The sequence below is a fragment of the Nerophis ophidion genome, linkage group LG14 (genome assembly GCF_033978795.1).
Source record: "Nerophis ophidion isolate RoL-2023_Sa linkage group LG14, RoL_Noph_v1.0, whole genome shotgun sequence".
In the NCBI taxonomy this organism is placed as follows: domain Eukaryota; kingdom Metazoa; phylum Chordata; class Actinopteri; order Syngnathiformes; family Syngnathidae; genus Nerophis; species Nerophis ophidion.
Genome location: NC_084624.1, coordinates 47320289 through 47343439, shown reverse-complemented (window position 1 = coordinate 47343439; position 23151 = coordinate 47320289). Strand labels below are relative to the sequence as shown.

General features: G+C 39.6%; 1 protein-coding gene across 2 annotated transcripts in view; it reads right to left on the bottom strand.

Moving 5' to 3' along the window:
- LOC133568762 (guanine nucleotide exchange factor VAV3-like) overlaps positions 1 to 23151 on the bottom strand; it is a 121873-nt gene that overhangs the window by 10755 nt on the left and 87967 nt on the right. For both annotated transcript variants that reach the window (XM_061920890.1, XM_061920891.1), the window contains exons 21-25: positions 21854 to 21919; positions 21572 to 21606; positions 21341 to 21457; positions 13307 to 13394; positions 7893 to 8022 (exon numbers count right to left, since the gene is read on the bottom strand). In XM_061920890.1, coding sequence (XP_061776874.1) covers positions 7893 to 8022; positions 13307 to 13394; positions 21341 to 21457; positions 21572 to 21606; positions 21854 to 21919 — 436 coding nt within the window. The remainder of the gene's footprint in view (positions 1 to 7892; positions 8023 to 13306; positions 13395 to 21340; positions 21458 to 21571; positions 21607 to 21853; positions 21920 to 23151) is intronic.

Genomic DNA, 23151 nt, shown 5'->3' with positions numbered 1-23151 from the left:
CAATCAATCAATCATCAATCAATGTTTATTTATATAGCCCTAAATCACAAGTGTCTCAAAGGGCTGCACGAACCACAACGACATCCTCAGTAGAGCCCACATAAGGGCAAGGAAAAACTCACACCCGGTGGGACGTCGGTGACAATGATGACTATGAGAAAACCCCCTAGGGGACTGAAAGCAATGGATGTCGAGCAGGTCTAACATGATATTGTGAAAGTCCAATCCATAGTGGATCTAACATAATGGTGAGGGTCCAGTCCATAGTGGATCTGATATAGTAGCGAGAGTCTCGTCCGTAGTGGAGCCAGGAGGAAACCATCCCAAGCGGAGGCGGAACAGCAGCGCAGAGATGTCCCCAACCGATACACAAGCGAGCGGTCCATCCTGGATCCCGACTTTGGACGAGCGGTCCATCCTGGGTCCCGACTCTGGACGAGCGGTCCATCCTGGGTCCCGACTCTGGACGAGTGGTCCATCCTGGGTCCCGACTCTGGACGAGCGGTCCATCCTGGGTCCCGACTCTGGACGAGCGGTCCATCCTGGGTCCTGACTCTGGACGAGCGGTCCATCCTGGGTCCCGAATCTGGACGAGCGGTCCATCCTGGGTCCCGACTCTGGACGAGCGGTCCATCCTGGGTCCCGACTCTGGACGAGCGGTCCATCCTGGGTCCTGACTCTGGACGAGCGGTCCACCCAGGGTCCCGACTCTGGACGAGCAGTCCATCCTGGGTCCCGACTCCTGACAGCCAGTACTTCATCCATGGCCACCGGACCTGTGAACCCCCCGCTCCCCCCTCCACAAGGGACAGGGGGACATAGGAGGAAAAGAAAAGAAGCGGCAGATCAACTGGTCTAAAAAGGGGGTCTATTTAAAGGCTAGAGTATACAAATGTGTTTTAAGATGAGACTTAAAACTGAGGATCTACATATCCTCAAAGTTTATCATCATTACTAAACAAATGGTTAATGATTCATAATTAGGACCTTATTCACCCGTTTGCGCTTAAGAGAAAAGCACTATATAAATATAATTCACTAATTCTTGTGCAGCCCTTTGAGACACTCGTGATTTAGGGCTGTACAAGTAAACATTGATTGATTGATTGTCTTATTCCTGAACGATTTTGTGTACACGTATTTTTTTTTTAAAAGATAGGATTCAGTCACGCAAGAAATCTGCGTTCAAAGAACTCCGGCTTATTAGTGATTCCCAGAACCCAAAAAAAGTCTGCGGGCTATAGAGCGTTTTCTATTGGGACTCCAGTACTCTGGAATGCCCTCCCGGTAACAGAGATGCTACCTCAGTAGAAGCATTTAAGTCCCATCTTAAAAAAAAACCTTTTTAGACCAGTTGATCTGCCGTTTATTTTATTTTCTCCTCTGCCTCCCTCTCCCTCATGGATGGGGGCTGGGGGGGGGCATAGGTTTGGTGGCCATGGATGAAGTGCTGAGTCGGGACCCGGGGTGGACCGCTCGCCTGTGCATCAGTTGGGGACATCCCTCCGCTCGGGAGTGTCTCCTGCTGGCCCCACTATGGACTGGACTCTCCCTTTTATGTTAGATCCACTATGGACTGGACTTTCACACCTTAAAACTCATTTGTATACTCTAGCCTTTAAATAGACTCCCTTTTTAGACCAGTTGATCTGCCGTTTCTTTTCTTTTTCTTCTATGTCCCACTCTCCCTTGTGGAGGGGTCTGGTCCGATCCGGTGGTCATGGATGACGTACTGGCTGTCCAGACCCAGGATGAACCGCTCATCCAGAGTCGGGACCCAGGATGGACCGTTCGCTTGTGTATCGGCTTGGGACATCTCTGCGCTGCTGATCCGCCTCCGCTTGGGATGGTTTCCTGCATATCCGCTTTGGACTGGACTCTCGCGACTGTGTTGGATCCATTATGGATTGAACTTTCACAGTATCATGTTAGACCCGCTCGACATCCATTGCTTTCCTCCTCTCCAAGGTTCTCATAGTCATCATTGTCACCGACGTCCCACTGGGTGTGAGTTTTCCTTGCCCTTATGTGGGCCTACCGAGGATGTCGTAGTGGTTTGTGTTGTGGTTTGTGCGGCCCTTTGAGACACTAGTGATTTAGGGCTATATAAGTAAACATTGATTGATTGACTACTATGTCAGACCCACTCGACGTCCATTGCATCCGGTCTCTCCTGGGGGTGTGGGGGGGTTACCCACATTTGCGGTCCTCTCCAAGGTTTTTCATAGTCATTCTCATCGACGTCCCACTGGGTTGTGAGTTTTTCCTTGCCCTTATGTGGGTGCTGAACCGCGGATGTTGTTGTGGCTTGTGCAGCCCTTTGAGACACTTGTGATTTAGGGCTATATAAGTAAACATTGATTGATTGATTGATGTTTTTGCACCTCCAATAATAAGTAGTTAAATAAACACCTTATCTTAACGAAGATACAGTTGTCTCCAAACTACGATTTTGCTGGTCTTTTTCGATTGGTGTTTTGTTCCCTGGCATTGCACGCGTCTCTCGGCGGTGCCCACACGGGCTGGCAGTGTACGGGGGCGACGAATGATTTACCGAGACGAGAACTTATCCCAGAATGCAGTGGGGCTTCAGTCTGCCACTTGAAGGTGAGCGCGGCTGAATGGCAGCAACGCAACAAACGCACCTTTGAAGCCTGGCAGACTGACGGCGCCGGGAGGAGAATGAGGGGTGCGGCGACATCCCCCGCCCGCCCGCACACACACACACACACACACACACGCACACACTGGTTATCATTTGGAATGGGGACCAAGTTTTTGATCAGGACTTGTGAGGACCACCCTTTCTACAGGTTGTGGAGGCATCCAAAAAATAAGGTGAGATGTCCACTGCCCATTTAGCTCATACACGTCTTTAAATCTCTGGATTGATGAAGTAATGTGCTGATCAGTCTCACTGGGGACCCTGGGGAATAATAGTTCAAAATAAATATGACATGATCCTCAGAATACAGCACTACAGCTGTCCTCTTATAGGAAGTTTCACCACTTAAATGTACCAGCTGCAGCCCGATGAGGGGCCTGCTGTGCAAACGTCTCACACTCAAACTAGCCAGTAAACTTGTTTTGTGGGCCTGTGGAGAGGCGGAGCCAACCGGCCGACGGCGGGGCAGGGCACGCTGCAGCCCTGCCCAAGATGGCGGCAAGGAGGCGGAGGATGCGGTGGAGCGGAGAGGCTGGGCTTGCTGGGAGCGACGCCACCACAGTCTAAATCAAGGGCGGTGTAGCTCGGTTGATAAAGTGGCCGTGCCAGCAACTTGAGGGTTGCAGGTTCGATTCCCGCTTCTGCCAACCTAGTCACTGCCGTTGTGTCCTTGGGCAAGACACTTTACCCACCTGCTCCCAGTGCCCCCCACACTGGTTTGAATATAACTTAGATATTGGGTTTCACTTTGTAAAGTGCTTTGAGTCACTAGAGAAAAAGCGCTACATAAATATAATTCACTTCACTTCACAGGTGCTTGGCAGACACACCGGCACACAATTAATTCATCTCCTCCTGCTGTATAAAAGGGGAAAAGGAGGAGAGATCGAGAAAGGAGTTGGAGAGCCTGCAGGAGCAGATGAAGGGCGATCAAAGAGCGACAGAGAGCGAGCCAGAGAGGAGGACGACGACGACGGCGGCTGAAAGAGCAGACCGTGAGCGATCAGTGGGAAGGAGAAGCTGCAAAGCGATCCGACCTACACTAACGACAAGCTTTATTTGAAAAAATAAAAGAGTCAAACCTGCTCAAAAGCATGTCCTTCCTGGGTGGTCCACTGAACCCGAGCAACAACAAGAACCAACCATCACAGGGCCAAAGATTAAAAATCAGTTTGGCGTCTTCAGAATGGATCTGACTATCATTCAAAAAGGTTTCCCTTTAGGGGACCTGTTTTTTTTTTGTCCCCATACCGTCAGAAGTCCCCTAAACGTGTGTAAACAGAGTGAAGTCCCCATTAAGTAAGCATAGCCAGAACACACACACAGGCTAACTTTGTCGCGGCTGCGGCGCTTGCCTAGACGCTTGTTACAGAATTTTAAGTCCGGCCGCTTTTTATTTGCAAACTTTTTTTTTTTTCCCCTGAGTATTGGGAGTGAGGGTTTTCCCCGCAGATTTGCGTCAAAGGCGGCCGTCAGACTCGTCTCCTTCCTCTCTACTTGGCCGCCCGTCCAAGTGACATGTCGTGTCCTGTCAGGAAGATTGTGCATCCATCTGAGAGGCGGGCGGGCGTGCGAGTGGAGTGTGACGCTCCGACCAGGAGAGACTCCTGGTGCTCTGCCTGGGGGCATTGGGCCTCTAACTGGGTCCACCCCCTGCGAGCACGGTGCGCTTCCAGGCTTCTCTCCATTCGTTTCCCTTTCGCTTTCGTCCACCGCCAACATCAATAATGCACAAACCTAGCGACCAAATGTACGGACCTGGCTACACCTGCCTATCGTGAGTATAAACCCACTGTATCTCACAAAAGTACATCCTTTCACCATCTAGTCAGGGGACAGTACCATAGAACTTAGACTTCCTTTAATTGTCATTCAAATTTGAACTTTACAGTAGAGATAAGAAGATAAATATGGTGCATTTGCTCGCTGTAGTGCGGGATAAAAAAGCAAAAAGGTGCAGATATAAATAAATAGATTATTGTACACATAAGTATTATGCCCTTTTGCATATGCATCCACATTTATGGATGTATGGAGGCTCCTCAATGGGGTCCTGGGTCACGAGTTTAACCCCCTTACTAAAAGCAAAGCGCTTTTCACTATGTAAAAGCACTTTGAGTCATTAGAGAAAAAGCGCTGTATAAATATAATTGGTTGGGGGCGGGGCGTGGTTCGGGGCGTGGTTAAGAGTCAATTATTTCATATATATTTATATACTGTATGTATATATATATATATATATATATATATATATATATATAAATAAAAGAGATACTTAATTTCAGTGTTCATTTATTTACACATATACACACACACATAACTCTCGTCTACTCATTGTTGAGTTAAGGGTTGAATTGTCCATCCTTGTTCTATTCTCTGTCACTATTTTTCCAACCATATGCATGTACAGTAGATGGCAGTATTGTCCTGTTTAAGAGTGTCACAACATTCCTGTTTATGGCAGACGAACTGCTTTACGGTAGACGAAAACGTGACTGCTGTTGTTGTGTGTTGTTGCCGCGCTGTTCATGAAACTGCCTAACAATAAACCCACATAAGAAACCAAGAACTCGCCCCTCGATCATTCTACAGTTATAACGCCATTGGGCAGACACGCTGTTTGTATTGTGGGAAAGCGGACGTGAAAACAGGCTGTCCTCATTCATGTCCGCATGGAGCTGGAGGGGGCGTGGCACCCAGTTCCGCCTGAATTTCGGGAGATTTTCGGGAGAAAATTTGTCCCGGGAGGGTTGGCAAGTATACCATGTCAATAGGATCCAAATTTTCCCATTCTAACGCGGTCATTGCCAAATTGAACACACATTAGTTGCAACTGAAAGTGGAAAATCACCACCAATACGGCCTCCGACTAATCCTATGATATAAACAAGAAGTGTCCGATAACATCAGACTGCCGGTATTATCGGACGATAAATGCTTTAAAATGTAATATCGGAAATTATCGGTATCGGTTTCAAAAAGTGAAATGTAGGGAGAAGTACAGAGCCCTTAAAGGCACCACCCAATCACATAATACCTACGGCTTATCACACGCACAAAAGTGAATGCAAGGCATACTTGGTCAACAGCCATACAGGTCACACTGAGGGTGGCCTGTATAAACAACTTTAACACTGTTACAAATATGCGCCACACTGTGAACCCACACCTAACAAGAATGACAAACACATTTTGGGAGAATATCTGCACCGTAACACAACAGAACAAATACCCACAACCCCTTGCAGCACTAGCTCTTCCGGGACGCTACAATATACTTCCCCCAATCTAAACCTCAACCCCGTCCACCTCAACCTCCTCATGCTCTCTCTGGGAGAGCATGTCCCAAATTCCAAGCTGCAGTTGAGGCATGTTAAAAAAAATTATGCACTTTGTGACTTCAATAGTAAATATGTCAGTACCATGTTAGCATTTTTTTCCATAACTTGATTTTGATTTATTTTGGAAAACATTGTTACATTGTTTAATGCATCCAGTGGGGCATCACAACAAAATTAGGCATAATAATGTGTTCATTCCACGACTGTATATATTGGTATTGGTTGATATCAGAATTGGTAATTAAGAGTAAGACAATATCAGAATATCGGCAAAAAGCCATTGACGGACATCTCTAATACAAACCCCGTTTCCAAATGAGTTGTGAAATGGTGTTAGATGTAAATATAAACAGAATACAATGATTTGCAAATCTTTTTCAACCCATATTCAGTTGAATATGCTACAAAGACAACATATTTGATGTTCAAACTCATGAACTTCATTTTTTTTTTGCAAATATTTATTAACTTAGAATTTCATGGCTGCAACACGTGCCAAAGTAGTTGGGAAAGGGCATGTTCATCACTGTGTTACATCACCTTTTCTTTTAACAACACTCAATAAACGTTTGGGAACTGAGGAAACTAATTGTTGAAGCTTTGAAAGTGGAATTCTTTCCCATTCTTGTTTTATGTAGAGCTTCAGTCCTTCAACAGTCCGGGGTCTCCGCTGTCGTATTTTACACTTCATAATGCGCCACACATTTTCCATGGGAGACAGGTCTGGACTGCAGGCGGGCCAGGAAAGTACCCGCACTCTTTTACTACGAAGCCACGCTGTTGTAAGACGTGGCTTGGCATTGTCTTGCTGAAATAAGCAGGGGCGTCCATGATAACGTTGCTTGGATGACAACATATGTTGCCCCAAAACCTGTATGGACCATTCAGCATTAATGGTGCCTTCACAGATGTGTAAGTTACCCATGCCTTGGGCACTAATGCACCCCCATACCATCACACATGCTGTCTTTTGAACTTTGCACCTATAACAATCCGGATGGTTATTTTCCTCTTTGCTCTGGAGGACACCACGTCCTCTGTTTCCAAATATAATTTGAAATGTGGACTCGTCAGACCACAGAACACTTTTCATCAGTCCATCTCAGATGAGCTCGGGCGGCGTTTCTGGATGTTGTTGATAAATGGGTTTGGCTATGCATAGTAGAGTTTTAACTTGCACTTACAGATGTAGCGACCAACTGTAGTTACTGACAGTGGTTTTATGAAGTGTTCCTGAGCCCATGTGGTGATATCCTTTACACACTGATGTCGGTTTTTTATACAGTACCGCCTGAGGGATCAAAGGTCCGTAATATCGTCGCTTACGGGCAGTGATTTCTCCAGATTCTCTGAAACTTTTGATGATTTTACGGACCGTAGATGGTAAAATCCCTAAATTCCTTGCAATAGCTCGTTGAGAAATGTTGCTCTAAAACTGTTCGACAATTTGTGGACAAAGGGGTGTACCTCGCCCCATCCTTGTTTGTGAATTACTTAGCATTTCATGGAAGCTGTTTTTATAGCCAATCATGGCACCCACCTGTTCCCAATTAGCCTGCACACCTGTGGGATGTTCCAAATAAGTGTGTGATGAACATTCCTCAGCTTTATCAGTATTTATTGCCACCTTTCCCAACTTCTTTGTGACGTGTTGCCGGCATCAAATTCTAAAGTTAATGATTATTTGCAAAAAAACATGTTTTATCAGTTTGAACATCAAATATGTTGTCTTTGTAGTGCATTCAAATCATTGTATTCTGTTTATATTTACATCTAACACCATTTCCCAACTAATATGGAAACGGAATTCAAATATTTTTTTCAAGATGTTGTTTTAATTCCCAGTGTTTCCACCTGTCGAGATGAAGTTTGCAATGCAGACTTACTGCTGCCAGTCTTGGTCTGGGCCCAAGGCGAGTTCTCGTTGTTGAATTCCCGGTAAGGGACTCGCAGAGTGGTGTCGAGACTGCTGAAGCCTTCTTTTAACGAATGCTGCTTGTAGTATTCCACCAAGTCCTGCAAGAAAGAAAAAAAAAACAAACGCGAAAAACAAGAAAAATGCATATCAGTAAAAAAACAAGGCAAAATTAAAACAAATGTTTGTGTGTGGAAAGAATATGCAAAACTAATTACTGCCTTTTATTGCAATGTGCAATCAATAAAAATACTTTCAGAATGCAAGATTAATGGAATTTATATTTTAGCATGTTTTGTCATTTTTACTGTATAGCTGCAATGTTTGTGGACAGTGTTGCATTTTGGAATTCCAGTTAATTCACATTTTAAGTATTTGTGTGGTTTTACTCAATTCTTTTTACAGCATATGCATAGTTACAACTTTTTGTTAAATATTTTTTTTGTATTTGCACTATTTTAAAATGAAGTAATTGTATTAGTATTTGTTATTTATTCAGCATTTGGTAATAAAACTAGAGATGTCCGATAATAGCTTTTTTTGCCGATATCCGAAATTGTCCAACTCTTAATTACCGATACCGATATCAACTGATACCAATATATACTGTGTGAAAAGAACACATTATTATGCCTAATTGTGTTGTGATGCCCCCTGCTGGATGCATTAAACAATGTATCTCAGCTACAATGGCACTGCCATTTTTATTATTGATGTCACAAAGTGCATTAATTTTTATAAAACATGCCTCAAAACAGCAGCTTGGAATTTGGGACATGCTCTCCCTGCGAGAGCATGAGGAGGTTGAGGTGGGCGGAAGTATATTGTAGCGTCCCTGAAGAGTTATTGCTGCAAGGGGTTCTGGGTATTTGTTCTGTTGTGTTTATGTTGTGTTACGGTGTGGATGTTCTCCCAAAATGTGTTTGTCATTCTTGTTTTGGTGTGGGTTCCCAGTGTGGCGCATATTTGTAACAGTGTTAAAGATGTTCAAACGGCCACCCTCAGTGTGACCTGTATGGCTGTTGACCAAGTATGCCTTGCATTCACTTGTGTGTGTGTGTGTGTGTGTGTGAAAAGCCTATTGGCTCTCTGTACTTCTCCCTACGTCCGTGTACACAGCGGAGTTTTAAGAAGTCATATATTTTACTTTTTTAAAAACTGATACCGATAATTTGGAAACCGATACCAATCATTTCCGATATTACATTTTAAAGCATGTATCGGCCTGCCGATATTATCGGACATCTCCAAATGAAACCATTAACAAAAACAACAAATGTAGAAAAAATTGAAATAATAAATGATAAAAGCAAATATATAATGTAAACATATAATAATTAATGTAAAAATATAATACTGTAAAAAAATATAATATTTAATGTAAAAATATAATATTTACAAAAAAATCTACTTTACTCAAGTACAAAAGTATAACAATCTCAGTGTTTAGCTAATGACCATTACCAAAAACAACAAATGTAGAAAAAATTGAAATACGTGACAAAAAAATATTAAATAATGGAAAAATATTATAATTAATGTAAAAAATATCAAAAATAATGTAAAAAATATAATAGTTAATTTAAAAATAAAATATTTACAAAAAAATAGAATTTACTCAAGTACAATAGTATAATAATCTTAGTGTTTAGCTAACGACCATTAACAAAAACAACAAATGTAGAAAAAATTGAAATACATGACAAAAAAAAAATTATGTAATGTAAAAATATAATAATTAATGTAAAAATATAATAAATAATGTAAAAAATATAATAATGTAAAAATAAAATATTTACAAAAAAAATAAAATTTACTCAAGTACAATAGTATAATAATCTCAGTGTTTAGCTAATGACCATTAACAAAAACAACAAATGTAGAAAAAATGGAAATAATACATGATAAAAAACAAATATATTATTCAATTTAAAATCATCATAATTAATGTAAAAATATAATAAATTATGTTAAAAATATAATAAATAATGTAAATATAATATTTACAAAAAAATAGAATTTACTCAAGGACAATAGTATAACAATCTCAGTGTTTAGCTAACGACCATTAACAAAAACAACAAATGTAGAAAAAATTGAAATACATGACAAAAAAAATAGTATACAATGTAAAAATATTACATTTAATGTAAAAAATATAATAAATAATGTAAAAAAATATAATAGTTAAGGTAAAAATAAAATATTTACAAAAAAATAGAATTTACTCAAGTACAAAAGTATAATAATCTCAGTGTTTAGCTAATGACCATTAACAAAAACAACAAATGTAGAAAAGGTTTAAATAATACATGATAAAAACAAATATATTATATAATGTAGAAATACAATAATTAATGTACAAATATAACAATGTAAAAAAGTATAATAATTAATGTAAAAACATAATATTTACAAAAATAGAATTTACTCAAGCACAATAGTATAACAATCTCAGTGTTTAGCTAATGACCATTAACAAAAACAACAAATGTAGGAAAAATGGAAATAATACATGATAAAAAACAAATATATTATTCAATTTAAAATCATCATAATTAATGTAAAAATATAATAAATTATGTTAAAAATATAATAAATAATGTAAATATAATATTTACAAAAAAATAGAATTTACTCAAGCACAATAGTATAACAATCTCAGTGTTTAGCTAACGACCATTAACAAAAACAACAAATGTAGAAAAAAAATGAAATAATACATGATAAAAACAAATATATAATGTAAAAATATAATAATTAATGTAAAAATATAATAAATAATGTAAAAAATATAATAATGTAAAAATATAATAATAACAAAAAATAGAATTTACTCAAGCACAATAGTATAATAATCTCAGTGTTCAGCTAATGACCATTAACAAAAACAACAAATGTAGGAAAAATGGAAATAATACATGATAAAAAACAAATATATTATTTAATTTAAAATCATCATAATTAATGTAAAAATATAATAAATTATGTTAAAAATATAATAAATAATGTAAATATAATATTTACAAAAAAATAGAATTTACTCAAGGACAATAGTATAACAATCTCAGTGTTTAGCTAATGACCATTAACAAAAACAACAAATGTAGAAAAAATTGAAATACATGACAAAAAAATAGTATACAATGTAAAAATATTACATTTAATGTAAAAAATATAATAAATAATGTAAAAAAATATAATAGTTAAGGTAAAAATAAAATATTTACAAAAAAATAGAATTTACTCAAGTACAAAAGTATAATAATCTCAGTGTTTAGCTAATGACCATTAACAAAAACAACAAATGTAGAAAAAATGGAAATAATATATGATAAAAAACAAATATATTATATAATGTAAAATCCTCATCATTAATGTAAAATATAATAAATTATGTTAAAAATATAATAATTAATGTAAATATAATATTTACAAAAAAAATAGAATTTACTCAAGGACAAAAGTATAACAATCTCAGTGTTTAGCTAATGACCATTAACAAAAACAACAAATGTAGAAAAAATTGAAATACATGACAAAAAAATAGTATACAATGTAAAAATATTACATTTAATGTAAAAAATATCAAAAATAATGTAAAAAATATAATAGTTAATGTAAAAATAAAATATTAAAAAAAATAGAATTTACTCAAGTACAATAGTATCTGGATGGACAATAGTATAATAATCTCAGTGTTTAGCTAACGACCATTAACAAAAACAACAAATGTAGAAAAAATTTAAATACATGACAAAAAAATATATTATGTAATGTAAAAATATAATAATTAATGTAAAAATAAAATATTTACAAAAAAATAAAATTTACTCCAGCACAATAGTATAATAATCCTAGTGTTTAGCTAATGACCATTAACAAAAACAACAAATGTAGGAAAAATGGAAATAATACATGATAAAAAACAAATATATTATATAATGTAAAATTATAATAATTAACGTAAAAATATAATACATTTTGTGAAAAATATCATAATTAATGTAAATATAATATTTACAAAAAAAATTGAATTTACTCAAGGACAAAAGTATAACAATCTCAGTTTTTAGCTAATGACCATTAACAAAAACAACAAATGTAGAAAAAATTGAAATACGTGAAAAAAAAATATTATATAATGTGAAAATATTATAATTAATGTAAAAAATATCCAAAATAATGTAAAAAACATAATAGTTAATGTAAAAATAAAATATTTACAAAAAAAATAGAATTTACTCAAGTACAATAGTATAACAATCTCAGAGTTTAGATAATGACCATTAACAAAAACAACAAATGTAGAAAAAATTGAAATACATGACAAAAAAATAGTATACAATGTAAAAATATTACATTTAATGTAAAAAATATCAAAAATAATGTAAAAAATATAATAGTTAATGTAAAAATAAAATATTAAAAAAAATAGAATTTACTCAAGTACAATAGTATCTGGATGGACAATAGTATAATAATCTCAGTGTTTAGCTAACGACCATTAACAAAAACAACAAATGTAGAAAAAATTTAAATACATGACAAAAAAATATATTATGTAATGTAAAAATATAATAATTAATGTAAAAATAAAATATTTACAAAAAAATAAAATTTACTCCAGCACAATAGTATAATAATCCTAGTGTTTAGCTAATGACCATTAACAAAAACAACAAATGTAGGAAAAATGGAAATAATACATGATAAAAAACAAATATATTATATAATGTAAAATTATAATAATTAACGTAAAAATATAATACATTTTGTGAAAAATATCATAATTAATGTAAATATAATATTTACAAAAAAAATTGAATTTACTCAAGGACAAAAGTATAACAATCTCAGTTTTTAGCTAATGACCATTAACAAAAACAACAAATGTAGAAAAAATTGAAATACGTGAAAAAAAAATATTATATAATGTAAAAATATTATAATTAATGTAAAAAATATCCAAAATAATGTAAAAAACATAATAGTTAATGTAAAAATAAAATATTTACAAAAAAAATAGAATTTACTCAAGTACAATAGTATAACAATCTCAGAGTTTAGATAATGACCATTAACAAAAACAACAAATGTAGAAAAAAATTAAATAATACATGTTAAAAACAAATATATTATATAATGTAAAAAATATAATAATTAATGTAAAAATATAATAAATAATGTAAAAAATCTAATAATGTAAAAATAAAATATTTACAAAAAAAATAAATTTACTCAAGTACAACAGTATAATAATCTCAGTGTTTGGCTAATGATTGACAACCAATCATTTCAATGTAATTATAAATGAGAACATTTGCACGAGTGCATGATGGACTTTACAGAACACCGCCCCCCCACCCCCATCCCGGGCATTACCAGCACGGTCTTGAAGAGGCGACTCTCTTCGAGGTAGAAGCAGCCGTCCTTGGTCAGAATCTTAATGTGCTTGACTGTGTGGTTGAACCTGAGTGAGATGAATAAGACATGAGCTGCTAATCAAGTAGACACGCTTCAAGCTCCCGTGTTGAAAGTCACGAAGGTCTGTCGCCAAAACCCTCGCCACTGGCTCCGTCTTGTCTCAAAACATGGCGGACGCCCTCACATCACCACATAGGAAAAAACATGCACAATAATTATCATATTGATATAAATTTGAGTATAATCGAGCGGTTTTGCAGACCAAATCAACTCGAGAATCAAAATAAAATCCAGAATTCAGATGACAATCACCTAATTTTTCTCAATCACCTTGTTCAATATTTATATATATTTGTAATTGTCTTTAAAAGCAATACATGGTCACTTAAATGACAATGAACCACGATACCTAAAACACTAACCGTCATTGATTGGACTAAATTAGTCCCATTTCTCAACTATCTTCCGCTTATCCGAGGTTGGGTTGCGGGGGCAGCAGCCTAAGCAGAGAGGCCCAGACTTCCCTCTCCCCAGCCGACCGGTGCAGAGGACGTTGAGTAGATCTAGTTAATAATGTGAGAGTCCAGTCCATAGTGGATCTAACATAATAGTGTGAGAGTCCAGTCCATAGTGGATCTAACATAGTAATGTGAGAGTCCAGTCCATAGTGGATCTAACATAGTAGTGTGAGAGTCCAGTCCATAGTGGATCTAACATAATAGTGTGAGAGTCCAGTCCATAGTCGATCTAACATAGTAGTGTGAGAGTCCAGTCCATAGTGGATCTAACATAATAGTGTGAGAGTCCAGTCCATAGTCGATCTAACATAGTAATGTGAGAGTCCAGTGCATAGTGGATCTAACATAATAGTGTGAGAGTCCAGTCCATAGTGGATCTAACATAATAGTGAGAGTCCAGTCCATAGTGGATCTAACATAATAGTGTGAGAGTCCAGTCCATAGTGGATCTAACATAATAGTGAGAGTCCAGTCCATAGTGGATCTAACATAATAGTGTGATAGTCCAGTCCATAGTGGATCCAACATAATAGTGTGAGAGTCCAGTCCATAGTCGATCTAACATAGTAATGTGAGAGTCCAGTCCATAGTGGATCTAACATAGTAGTGTGAGAGTCCAGTCCATAGTGGATCTAACATAGTAGTGTGAGAGTCCAGTCCATAGTGGATCTAACATAATAGTGAGAGTCCAGTCCATAGTGGATCTAACATAATAGTGTGAGAGTCCAGTCCATAGTGGATCTAACATAATAGTGTGAGAGTCCAGTCCATAGTGGATCTAACATAATAGTGAGAGTCCAGTCCATAGTGGATCTAACATAATAGTGTGAGAGTCCAGTCCATAGTGGATCTAACATAATAGTGTGAGAGTTCAGTCCCTAGTGGATCTAGCATGATAGTGAGAGTCCAGTCCATAGTGGATCTAATAGAATAGTGAGAGTCCAGTCTATAGTGGATCTAACATAATAGTGTGAGAGTCCAGTCCATAGTGGATCTAACATAATAGTGTGATAGTCCAGTCCACATTGGGCCAGCAGCAGTAAGTAAGTTGATGTCAGACCACTTGAGGTATTTTGGCCACCATCCATTGACTTGAAGTCTGCATCAAGTAGACCCCCAACCATGAACGTACGTATAAGTCAGAAGTTGAAGTGACGCAGTGTAGCAGGTTTGGGATTTTATCTGCCTGCTTAATATTTAGCAGCGATAGATTCTTATCGGTCAACTTCAAACCGAAAAGGAACAAAGCTTTGTTCTGCTCTGACACCTCGACTACAAGTGAGGATGTTCCCAGGTGTTGGAATGCGACGGGGGCCTAACCTTGGAATGGAACAAAGCAACGTATTCCATTCCGTGCTTTGTAAAGTCTCCGGCATGTTGAATGCATCGTAAATCTCCACCGGTGCAGATTTGCCAATTCACAGCTACATTATAAATACATGCTGCGGGATCTATTATTGATGCCGACTGAGTTATGGGCTGAATAACACATGAAGACGGATGAGACACCTTTGCTCCACCCTCCTTCTCCCTCTCGTGCGTATCACTCACGACACAGACATGACCAGTCCACGGTTCCGCTCGATTAGACGGAACGCTCCTTGTTGAAGCCTCGTTATTGCAAAAGGGACATTCGTGATGAGCGTGTTGAGGGATCTTATTTAAATTCTTTGAATTGGTCTTACCGCATTTCCTTGAATTGCCACCGGGGCGCCAATTAATTTAAAACCTCGTCTCACTCCTGCGTTTACCAAAGGCATGCGGTAAATTTAGGCCTGCACTTATAAATTTGAGTGTGATGTAAGGATACCGTCATGAAAAGCACATTTAATAAAAAAAACATTTATATGGTCTTACCTTTACTTGTAAATGAAGTCCATGCGCAGCTCCTTCTGATCAAAAGCATCGATAACTATAAGTTTTGAAAGTCTGAGCGGCGTCTTCAGTAATGTGGACATTGTATCGATCCGTTGTGGTGAAGAAGGAGCTGAGCCGGAAGGCAAAGCTCTCAATTTACCGGTCGATCTACGTTCCCATCCTCACCTATGGTCATGAGCTTTGGGTCATGACCGAAAGGACAAGATCACGGTGTAGAGGTTGCCCTATAGTGGGTTCTTCAGACCACCACACACTGCCAGGAGAGCCCGGAATTCAGGGTATAAAACTGTTATTTTTCATAAATATCAATAGGCTTAGACAAGTTGATCTGCCGTTTCTTTTCTTTTTCTCCTCTGTCCCCCTCTCCCTTATGGAGGGGAGGGACACAGGTCCGGTGGCCATGGATGAAGTACTGGCTGTCCAGAGTCGGGACCCAGGATGGACAGTGCTTGTGTATCGGTCGGGGACATCTGTGCGCTGCTGATCCGCCTCCGCTTGGGATGGTTTCCTGCTGGCTCCACTATGGACGGGACTCTCGCTACTTTTTTTGGATCCACTTTGGACTGGACTCTCACCGTTATGTTAGATCCACTATGGATTGGACTTTCACAATATCATGTTAGACCCGCTCGACATTCATTGCTTTTGGTCCCCTTGGGGGGCTGGGGGTTCGCTCCAAGGTTCCTCGTAGTCATCATTGTCACTGTCACCAACGTCCCACTGGGGTGAGTTTTTCTTTGCCCTTATGTGGGCTCTACCGAACAGCCCTTTGAGACACTTGGGATTTAGGGCTATATAAATAAACATTGATTGATTGATTGACTCCTGCTTTCCAGCACAATGTCTTTACCTCCTGCGTCCGCTTATCCGCAGCTAACACTCCAACTTCCGTGTCTCATTCCGGCTGCTGCTAATAAAGGCGACAGGAGAGTAGATGACAAGGCCCACCTGGGCCATCGACTCACCTGTCACTGTCTTCGAAGCCGGTCCTTGCACACCCCGTTCCGCGGCAGACCCGCGGGCCACAACCGCCTCCACACATGGGTACAATCGGCCGAAATGAGATTCCTCCACCGGGTGGCAGGTCTCTCCCTTAGAGATAGGGTGAGAAGCTCTGCCATCTGGGAGGAACTCAAAGTAAAGCCGCTGCTCCTCCACATGGAGAGGAGCCAGATGAGGTGGTTCGGGTATCTGGTCAGGATGCCACCCAAATGCCTCCCTAGGGAGGTGTTTAGGGCACGTACAACCGGTAGGAGGCCACAAGGAAGACCCAGGACACATTGGGAAGACTATGTCTCCCGGCTGGCCTGGGATCGCCTTGGGATCCGCCGGGAAGAGCTGGACGAAGTGGCTGGGGAGAGGGAAGTCTGGGCTTCCCTGCTTAGGCTGCTGCCCCCGCGACCCAACCTCGGATAAGCAGAGGATAATGGATTGTTGTTAATGTTTTTGAGAGCCCCTAAGAGACTTTCGTGTGTGCGCAGAGTCACAGTTTAGTTTGCTTCGTTGTTTAATCCCATTGTTATGTTTGTTTGATGTGCCTTCAAGTCTGCATTCTTTTACTAAAACGGGGACTTTTTTCGAGGCTGGAACCAATTATTCATGCTTACATTGTTTCTTATAGGAAACTCTCCTTCACCATACTGTATGTAACATAACAAATGATGTAGTTATTTGTGATTCACACTTCCCGAAGGGTCATGAAGTGCTTTCTTTAAACGAAGAAAGTCACGCTTTAAAAAAATAAAACAAACAAAGAATAATACCAAGTGCTCAGGGTGCAGAATTGCGTGAAATAATATAAATGTTTTGTCAGAGAGGAGCGCCTGCATCATCAGTATGCAAAGCCCAAAGAAAATGACACAAACAGTCGGTGGGAAATTAAAACCTTTTGTGTGTAATCCACTGATTTTTCTATGAGCACCTCAAGCAGCAGGCAGTTCATCTCTATTGTGTTTTGCATAATAGCATCTAGGGCTGAGCACCACGTAAAGAGTGAAGCAGTGCAGCATAATGTGCTAACCTTGACTAATGAATTGTTTGCCTGCTGAATCAATTATCTACACTAGCTTTCTACCATAATGTACTACCTACAAACCCCCTCAATCCTTCACACTGTGCAGAACAATACGGGAAATGCTTTGCGATTTAGCTGTTATGGTTGACTCGAGCTGAAATCACTAATAAGAAGAAAGTGTTCTCAACCTGATTAACATTCTTACTGACATGGTTGCTTCTTCATCTATTCAAAGTCCTGCAGAACTACAACATCATGATCTGCCAGTCAAACACCGGCCCAAACAGAAAGTCCAATAAAGACCAAATTTAACCAGGAGGTTCAGTCAAGATTGAAAACATCCAGAAAATCCAATTAAGAAATGGATTTGGAAGATTGACTCAAACCTTGTTCCAAACTAGAATGTCCAATCAAACAGTAATGGCTCCACGAAGATCAAGGAAGAACGGATTAAGGCCGGATCCCTATTAAATACATCAAAGGGAGACAGTTTGAATCTGGATACAACCTGCAAGTCAAATCAAGGATGACATCTAGAAAATCCAATCTATTATGTCAGTCAAAAACAAATCCTAGAAAAAACTGGAAGTCAAATTTAAGACCGAGCATTAGTCATATGTGGATCCATTCTAGAAATCCAATCCAATCATGGTACTTCCTGGAAGATCAGTCCAAATGTTTTCGTTTTTTCAGTCCAACTCTCATCACTCATCCATTAAGCTAGTTCAGATAAAAGCAGATCGTTCCAGACAACTTCGTTGAACTTGGATCCATCCAAGAAATCCCATCCAACAATGACCTATCTTTGATTGATTGATTGTTTGAAACTTTTATTAGTAGATTGCACAGTACAGTACATAGTCCGTACAATTGACCACTAAATGGTAACACCCCAATAAGTTTTTTCAACTTGTTTAAGTCGGGGTCCACATTAATCAATTCAAGGTAAACAACAGATCTTTCCACCATGGATCCATCCAGGAAGTTTAATACAGAAACTAGAATAGATCTGACCAATCTAAATCTATGAGCAAGAACTGCTCGGCGAAAGGCAAGACAAACTGACCAGTCCGGCTGCGATCGAGTGGATGCCCTGAGAACACAATGTCTTGGACGAACGAAAACGTCCGTAGACTTTAAACAAGAAAAGTATCCTAAAAGGAAGTTTTGTTAACTATGGATCCTTCTATGAAGTTTAATCCAGAATCTAGACTGGATCTGACCAATGTAAATCTATGACTGCTCGGCGAAAGGCAAGACAAGCTGACCAGTCCGGCTGCGATCGAGTAAATGCCCTGAGAACACAATGACTTGGATGAACGAGGACATCCGTATACTTTAATCAAGAAAGTATCCTAAAAGGAAGTGTTGTCAAACATGGATCCTTCTACAAAGTCTAATCCAGAAACTAGACTAGATCTGACCAATCTAAATCTATGACTGCTCGGCGAAAGGCAAGACAAACTCACCAGTCCAGCTGCGATCGAGTGATTGCCCTGAGAACACAATGACTTGGATGTATGAGAACATCCGTAGACTTTTAACAAGACTGTATCCTAAAAGGAAGTGTTGTCAAACATGGATCCTTCTAGGAAGTTTAATCCAGAAACTAGACTAGGTCTGACCAATCTAAATCTATGACTGCTCGGCGAAAGGCAAGACAAACTGACCAGTCCGGCTGCGATATAGTGAATGCCCTAAGAACACAATGACTTGGATGAATGAAAACATCCGTAGACTTTAAACAAGAAAGAATCCTAAAAGGAAGTTTTGTCAAACATGGATCCTTCTAGGAAATTTAATCCAGAATCTAGACTCGATCTGACCAATCTAAATCTATGACTGCTCAGAGAAAGGCAAGACAAACTGACCAGTCCGGCTGCGATTGAGTAAATGCCCTGAGAACACAATGACTTGGACGAACGAGAACATCCGTAGACTTTAATCAAGAAAGTATCCTAAAAGGAAGTGTTGTCAAACATGGATCTTTCTAGGAAGTTTAATACAGAAACTAGACCAGATCTGACCGATCTAAATCTATGACTGCTCGGCGAAAGGCAAGACAAACTGACCAGTCCGGCTGCGATCGAGTAAATGCCCTGAGAACACAATGACTTGGACGAACGAGAACATCCGTAGACTTTAATCAATCAATCAATCAATCAATCAATGTTTATTTATATAGCCCCAAATCACAAATGTCTCAAAGGACTGCACAAATCATTACGACTACAACATCCTCGGAAGAACCCACAAGATCAAGAAAGTATCCTAAAAGGAAGTTTTGTCAAACATGGATCGTTCTAGGAAGTTTAATACAGAAACTAGACCAGATCTGACCGATCTAAATCTATGACTGCTCGGCGAAAGGCAAGACAAACTGACCAGTCCAAGCTGCGATCGAGTGAATGCCCTAAGAACACAATGACTTGGATGAATGAGAACATCCGTAGACTTTAAACAAGAAAGAATCCTAAAAGGAAGTTTTGTCAAACATGGATCGTTCTAGGAACTTTAATACAGAAACTAGACCAGATCTGACCGATCTAAATCTATGACTGCTCGGCGAAAGGCAAGACAAACTGACCAGTCCGGCTGCGATCGAGTAAATGCCCTGAGAACACAATGACTTGGACGAACGAGAACATCCGTAGACTTTAATCAATCAATCAATCAATCAATCAATGTTTATTTATATAGCCCCAAATCACAAATGTCTCAAAGGACTGCACAAATCATTACGACTACAACATCCTCGGAAGAACCCACAAGATCAAGAAAGTATCCTAAAAGGAAGTTTTGTCAAACATGGATCGTTCTAGGAAGTTTAATACAGGAACTAGACCAGATCTGACCGATCTAAATCTATGACTGCTCGGCGAAAGGCAAGACAAACTGACCAGTCCGGCTGCGATCGAGTAAATGCCCTGAGAACACAATGACTTGGACGAACGAGAACATCCGTAGACTTTAATCAATCAATCAATCAATGTTTATTTATATAGCCCCAAATCACAAATGTCTCAAAGGACTGCACAAATCATTACGACTACAACATCCTCGGAAGAACCCACAAGATCAAGAAAGTATCCTAAAAGGAAGTTTTGTCAAACATGGATCGTTCTAGGAAGTTTAATACAGAAACTAGACCAGATCTGACCAATCTAAATCTATGAGCATTAACTGCTCGGCGAAAGGCAAGACAAACTGACCAGTCCGGCTGCAATCGAGTAAATGCCCTGAGAAAACAATGGCTTGGATGAATGAAAACATCGATATACTTTAAACAAGAAAGTATCCTAAAAGGAAGTGTTGTCAAACATGGATCCTTCTACGAAGTTTAATCCAGAATCTAGACTACATCTGACCAATCTAAATCTATGACTGCTCGGCGAAAGGCAAGACAAACTGACTTGGATGAAAGAGAACATCCGTAGACGTTAAACAAGAAAGTATCCTAAAAGGAACGGTTGTCAAACATGGATCTTTCTAGGAAATCTGGGAATAAATAAGCCTGAAAAACATTTTAAACTTCAGAACTGGTTCCAGGACTTTAGTAGCCCAAGCAATGCAATGACTTACTTTATACTAATGGCGTACTCAGTGCACTCTTTACTCCTGTGCCGAACCAGATAGGTGCTGTCTCCTTGGTCCTGAAGCTCCACCTCGGCCTGGTACCTCTCCATCGGCCCTGCAAACCTGAACCACCCGTGAAATACAAACAACCGCGCACTCAACTTTTCACCGCCGAGAGAAAAACAAACAAGAACGAAAACAAGTTGTTATCGCCGGTCTTTGTTTTTCATCACTCACCAGAGCTGTGCTGAGTAATCCACGGGCTTTGGGAGCTGGCACAGAAAAATAAACGTAGTTATTTTTTTGCTATTCATTGCACTGGAAAGGTAGAGGTCATCACTGGTAATGCGATATTCAAGCCACATTCTGGGAGCTAAAACCACAGCTAGACAGAGGCAGAAAAAATGTAATGGAAAGGCAGATCTCTGGGCTCAGACATCAATAGTAGCCATTAGCCGCTAAATGCATTGCGTTCACACTTAATGTGGCGTATTGATCAGCAAAAATATGCAGACTTACACAGGGGGAAGGCCTCACAGCGTCGCTTGGAAAGAAGCCAATCTTGCCGCTTGCCAGGATTTTGCCCTGCGAAGGCGACTGGATGTTAATCGCATTAAATTTTGTCTCGGAGCGACCGCGCCTCCCTCGCCTCTCCTTCCCCTCCCACACAAGCGCGGATAAATCCTCGGCAATTAGCACACAACAAGCGCCGCATCTCATTTGCGGCCCCAACTTAATTATGCCACTCCGCCGGCAGTTACATTTGGACTGCATCACAACACGGGGGCCTCGTTTAGCCCTCAATAATGGATCTTGTTCACACCACCGAATACCCAAAGAGCGCCGCTCCGAGACCAAAAAAAGTCTGCGGGCTATAGAGCGTTTTCCGTTCGGGCTCCAGTAACAGTTCGAGATGCTACCTCAGTAGAAGCATTTAAGTCTCATCTTAAAACTCATCTGTATACTCTAGCCTTTAAATAGACCTCCTTTTTAGACCAGTTGATCTGCCGCTTCTTTTCTTTCTCCTATGTCCCCCCCTCCCTTGTGGAGGGGGTCCGGTCCGATGACCATGGATGAAGTACTGACTGTCCAGAGTCGAGACCCAGGATGGACCGCTCGTCGGGACCCAGGATGGACCGCTCGCCTGTATCGGTTGGGGACATCTCTACGCTGCTGATCCGCTTGAGATGGTTTCCTGTGGACGGGACTCTCGCTGCTGTCTTGGAGCCACTATGGATTGAACTTTCACAGTATCATGTTAGACCCGCTCGACATCCATTGCTTTCGGTCCCCTAGAGGGGGGGGGTTGCCCACATCTGAGGTCCTCTCCAAGGTTTCTCATAGTCAGCATTGTCACTGGCGTCCCACTGGATGTGAATTCTCCCTGCCCACTGGGTGTGAGTTTTCCTTGCCCTTTTGTGGGTTCTTCCGAGGATGTTGTAGTCGTAATGATTTGTGCAGTCCTTTGAGACATTTATGATTTGGGGCTATATAAATAAACATTGATTGATTGATTGATTGATTGAAGAATTGTAGTTTTGCAGGCGTGTAAAGATATGCAAATTTAACGAACATCCATTTTTTTTTTTTCAATCTGGAGTGCTAATTGCCGAGTCTAGAAGGAAGAAAGGTACTGATTTAGTCAGCGTTGGTTACTTAGCAGACAAATTCTACACCAGTTTTTGAGCCAATGCACATTTCTTTAGTTGAAAAAATGCGGAAGCGCACCACCAACAGAAATCATTAAAGGGGAACATTATCACAATTTGGGCTTCACGGTGGCGGAGGGGTTAGTGCGTCTGCCTCACAATACGAAG